This window comes from Muscardinus avellanarius (genome assembly GCF_963383645.1).
Source record: "Muscardinus avellanarius genome assembly, chromosome: 18".
Lineage (NCBI taxonomy): Eukaryota > Metazoa > Chordata > Mammalia > Rodentia > Gliridae > Muscardinus > Muscardinus avellanarius.
This window is the reverse complement of record NC_137804.1, coordinates 39,276,403-39,278,791: the sequence shown is the minus strand read 5'-3', so window position 1 is coordinate 39,278,791 and position 2,389 is coordinate 39,276,403. Positions and strand designations below refer to the sequence as shown.

The 2,389-nt window shown below is 44.9% G+C and overlaps 1 protein-coding gene across 1 annotated transcript; it reads right to left on the bottom strand.

Annotated features, from left to right (window-relative positions):
• Window positions 1–871: 871 nt before the first annotated feature.
• LOC308276575 (olfactory receptor 7A10-like) lies at window positions 872–1,801 on the bottom strand (the record flags this gene model as incomplete). Its single annotated transcript, XM_080715401.1, has 1 exon — window positions 872–1,801. The coding sequence occupies one exon, from the start codon at window positions 1,799–1,801 to the stop codon at window positions 872–874; it is 930 nt and encodes a 309-aa protein (XP_080571527.1).
• Between the last annotated feature and the right edge of the window lie 588 nt (window positions 1,802–2,389).

Genomic DNA, 2,389 nt, shown 5'->3' with positions numbered 1-2,389 from the left:
GGGGGAGCTCAACAAGTGCCGTGCACATGTATGTCACGGTCACTCTGAACTACATTATGACACGAGACTGTGATACACCAAAGAGAGTATACCAAAAAATTAATAAAATCTTACCAACTATTTATAAAAGATGCCACCATACTAAATTCATATGTCCAAAGGAGCAGTTAAACTGTGGATATACACTGTATGACAGATGAAAAGAGAAAACTGTGGCCTAAGATTTCCCTCTAAAACAAATAAATACAGTGCCTTAGTTGCAAAGTGCAGCTTACTATACAGAAAACATATTTGTGGCTACATGTAAAAAAAAAATAGTAAGCACTTCAATATATGTCATGCAGAAACAAAAAAAAATATTTTAGGACAACTTTGGCGTCCCAAGATTTAAATGGGAAGGAATTTCCTAATCCATCGTTCCTTCCTTTCTTCCTTCCTTTCTTCCTTCCTTCCTTCCTTCTTTCCTTCCTTTTCTTCTTACTTTCTTCCTTTTTGGTGGTGTTACTGGGGTTCCTGGAAACCCTTCTACCTTTGGACTATACTCCCAGACCCATTTTATACTTCTTTTGTTTGGAAACATGGTCTCTTAATCTAGCATGGCTGGCTTTGAACCCGCGCAATCCTCCTTTTTCCACCTCCCAAGAGTGGGGAATACAAACATGCGCCACCATGCCCCACCCAAATATTTCTAATTTAATGTTCAGAATAAACTTTGGAAAATCCGGACAATAACAAAAGGAAAAGAGCAAAAAGCTGAGAGGATGGGATCAGAGTAACAGAATCTCCAGGAATTAAACAGAAATTTCTGGCTCTGAGGCTCTACTCCCTGAGTCATGGGAACGTGGCTCTGAAGCCCAGGACAACGGCCCTTCTACACTTTCCCTCCAAAGAGACTGCACAGAGCCCTCTTGACATCTTGGTTCCTCATGCTGTAGATGAAGGGGTTCAGCATGGGGGTGACTACGGTGTACATCACCGAGGCTGGTGCACTTGCGTGTGAGCTGTGGGTGACTGCAGAACTCAGGTACACACCTAGACCTGAGCAGTAAAACAAGGAGACCACTGACAGGTGGGAGGCGCAGGTGGAAAAGGCTTTGTACTTGCCCTGAGCTGAGGAGACTGCACGGAGGGAGGAAACTATCCTGTAGTATGAGTAGAGGATGCCGGCCAGGGCAGTAGTAGCCAATAGCACAGTTGCAAAATACATCACTAAGTCATTAGGAAAAGTATCAGAACAGGCAAATTGGACCACCTGATTCAGTTCACAGAAAAAATGGGGGATTTCTATGTCTGTGCAGAAGGACAGCCGCAGCACCATTAAGCTGTGTAACAGGGCATGCAGGACACTCAGAATCCAGCACACCAGAACCAGCAGCACGCAGAGTTGGGGGCTCATGATGACCATGTAGTGCAGGGGGTGACAGATGGCCACGAAGCGGTCATAAGCCATCACTGCCAGGAGGAAGTTGTCCATCTCTGCAAAGAGCAAGAAAAAGTACATCTGGATGATGCAGGCTGCGTAGGTGATGGCCTGGCTGTGCGTCTGGATGTTCACCAGCATCTTTGGGACGGTGGTGGAGGTGAGGCAGATGTCCACAAAGGACAGGTTGGAGAGGAAGAAGTACATGGGCGTGTGCAGGTGGGCATCTGAGACTGTGGCCAGGATGATGAGCAGGTTCCCCAGCATGGTGGTCAGGTAGACACTGAAGAAGATCCCAAAGATGAGGGGCTGCAGCTCTGGGTCCTTTGAAAATCCCAGAAGGAAAATTTCTAAAATTCTTGTATTGTTTTTTGAATCCATGTGGTTGATGAGACTACCAAGAAAAAGAAAAATACCATGAATACTCTTCACACAAATGAGCACTATGCTTATGAATGACCTATAATTTATATTTTTCAGTCTAGAAAAAAATCTATTTTATTTATGAATATGAATCTTTTGGAGCATCCCTAGTGCCATTGACAATCAGGAACTCCTGTCCCACCCTCTGTCTTTACCCCACAGCTCAGGCATCTTGCAATTTAATGGTAAATTATTTCTTACAAATGAACCACATACACTGAGTGCTGACCTCATCCAGCGCTAGCCAGGCAATGACCAGAGAGGCAGAAGCTCCCACAACCAGTGTGGACCAGGAGCACAAGCAGATGAGGATCCACAGGCCTGTCGCCTTTGTGTGATGATGCACACATTCACAAGTGCACAAACTCACAAGACTGCACTCACTAAGTACACTGGGCCTTTGATTTTTTTTTTTTTTTTTGGTGGTACTGGGAATGGAACCCTTCTACCTCCAGGCTATACTCCCAGACCTATTTTATATTTTTATTTGGAAACAGGGTCTCTTAAGCCAGTGAGGGGCTTCGAACCTGTGCGATCCTCCTGTCT